Source organism: Octopus bimaculoides, chromosome 4 (genome assembly GCF_001194135.2).
Source record: "Octopus bimaculoides isolate UCB-OBI-ISO-001 chromosome 4, ASM119413v2, whole genome shotgun sequence".
NCBI classification, from domain to species: Eukaryota; Metazoa; Mollusca; class Cephalopoda; order Octopoda; family Octopodidae; genus Octopus; species Octopus bimaculoides.
In genome coordinates, this window is record NC_068984.1 from 80,867,564 (window position 1) to 80,869,072 (window position 1,509).

General features: G+C 38.0%; 1 protein-coding gene across 1 annotated transcript; it reads left to right on the forward strand.

Moving 5' to 3' along the window:
• The first annotated feature begins 200 nt into the window (after positions 1-200).
• On the forward strand, positions 201-821 carry LOC128247652 (uncharacterized protein K02A2.6-like). The gene has a single exon (XM_052967638.1). It carries the CDS (start codon positions 201-203, stop codon positions 819-821), a length of 621 nt encoding a protein of 206 aa, XP_052823598.1.
• Positions 822-1,509: the final 688 nt, after the last annotated feature.

Here is a 1,509-nt window from a genome sequence, read left to right on the forward strand (position 1 = left end):
AGAATAAAAGCTTTAGTGCGTAGCTACGTGTACTGGCCAAAAGTAGATAGAGAAACCGAAAATTTAGTGAAAGGCTGTAGAGGATGTACTCTAGCAGCAAAATACCGACGATAAAAAGTGAAACTTGGCCAAAAGTAAATGTTCCGTGGTCGAGACTACATATCGATTTCATTGGTCATTTAAACGGTTCATACTACTTAATGGTAGTTAACAGTTTCTCTAAATGGCCAGAAATTTGTAAGTGTAAAAAAACCAGCAATCAAGCAAAATGCTTTGTCGATACGTTCAAGGAAGCCCTTAGAAAATCGAATAAAGAAGTCACGGATGAGGTAGCTTTCCAACAATTCTTAAGAGTATGCTGTGTGTCATCAAATCCAAATACACCAGCAGGTGTGTCACCAGCGGAGCTGATGTTTGCGGGGAAAATAAAACCAGTCTTCAACAAATTGTTACCGGGGAAGAGAAGAAAAATTGCAAGGGAAAATACAGCAAGATTTCTCAAAATTGGTGAAAAGGTATTATTTGTGAGGACACATAAGAACGGAAAACAGAGTTGGGAAGATGGCGTGATTATCAAACGTATAGGAAAAATGCTGTACTTGGTAAAAAGTAGTAAAGGCGTATACAAGAAGCACATGAACCAACTGAAAAAAAGATTCGTTGAGAGCGAACCCAAGAGAATGGAAGAACCAATAGAATGGCAATATGATACTTTTCAAGTACTAACACCACTACAGGTGATTGAACCCAGGCGCACAAGCATAAGAAAGAGAAAATGTACAGAGTTCCTGAAAGTGGATGCCAAACTGAAAAAATATTAAATGTGTAACCAAAAAGAAAAAAAACTCAAAAACGAGAGGTGGGTGATATAAAAAGTATTACTATTAGAAGAAATAAAATGTCATTCCCTAAGAAAAAACATAAAAGGGGACATGTTGTGCGGATAATAGTAATAACAATACAACCCTCCCACGTGACGAGTGGTATGTGCTAGTCGCTATAAATAAGGTGACGTCGGTCAGTATAAAGAGAGAGTACGAAGTAGACGGTCATAGTTTGTCGTGGTCTTACTTGTCTTACTAACTATACTGATATACCAGAGGGGGCTTTATAACAATCCGGCATTAAGGATTACAATAGATACACGCACAACATATACCTACACGCATATACTTATAAAACGTTGGATATTTTGTATAGAGGTTTGTAATTGAAGTTTTTGTCTAAAACTGTATTATGAATATCTGTGTAACATTTGTGTGATGGGAACGTATCTACTGATGTATAGATGTTTGTATGTGTTCATATACTTGTGAATGAGAATTTGTTTGTGTGTATGTGAGAGAGAGAGAGAGAGAGAGAGAGAGAGGATGGGAGTGAAAGTGAGTGGCAGAGAAAGTGAGAGAGAGAGAAAGTGAGTGAGTGTGTGTTGTGTGTGTATGTGTGTGCGTGCGTGCGAGCGTGCGTGCGTGTGTGTGTGTTTGTGTGTGTGTGTACATATTTAATTAC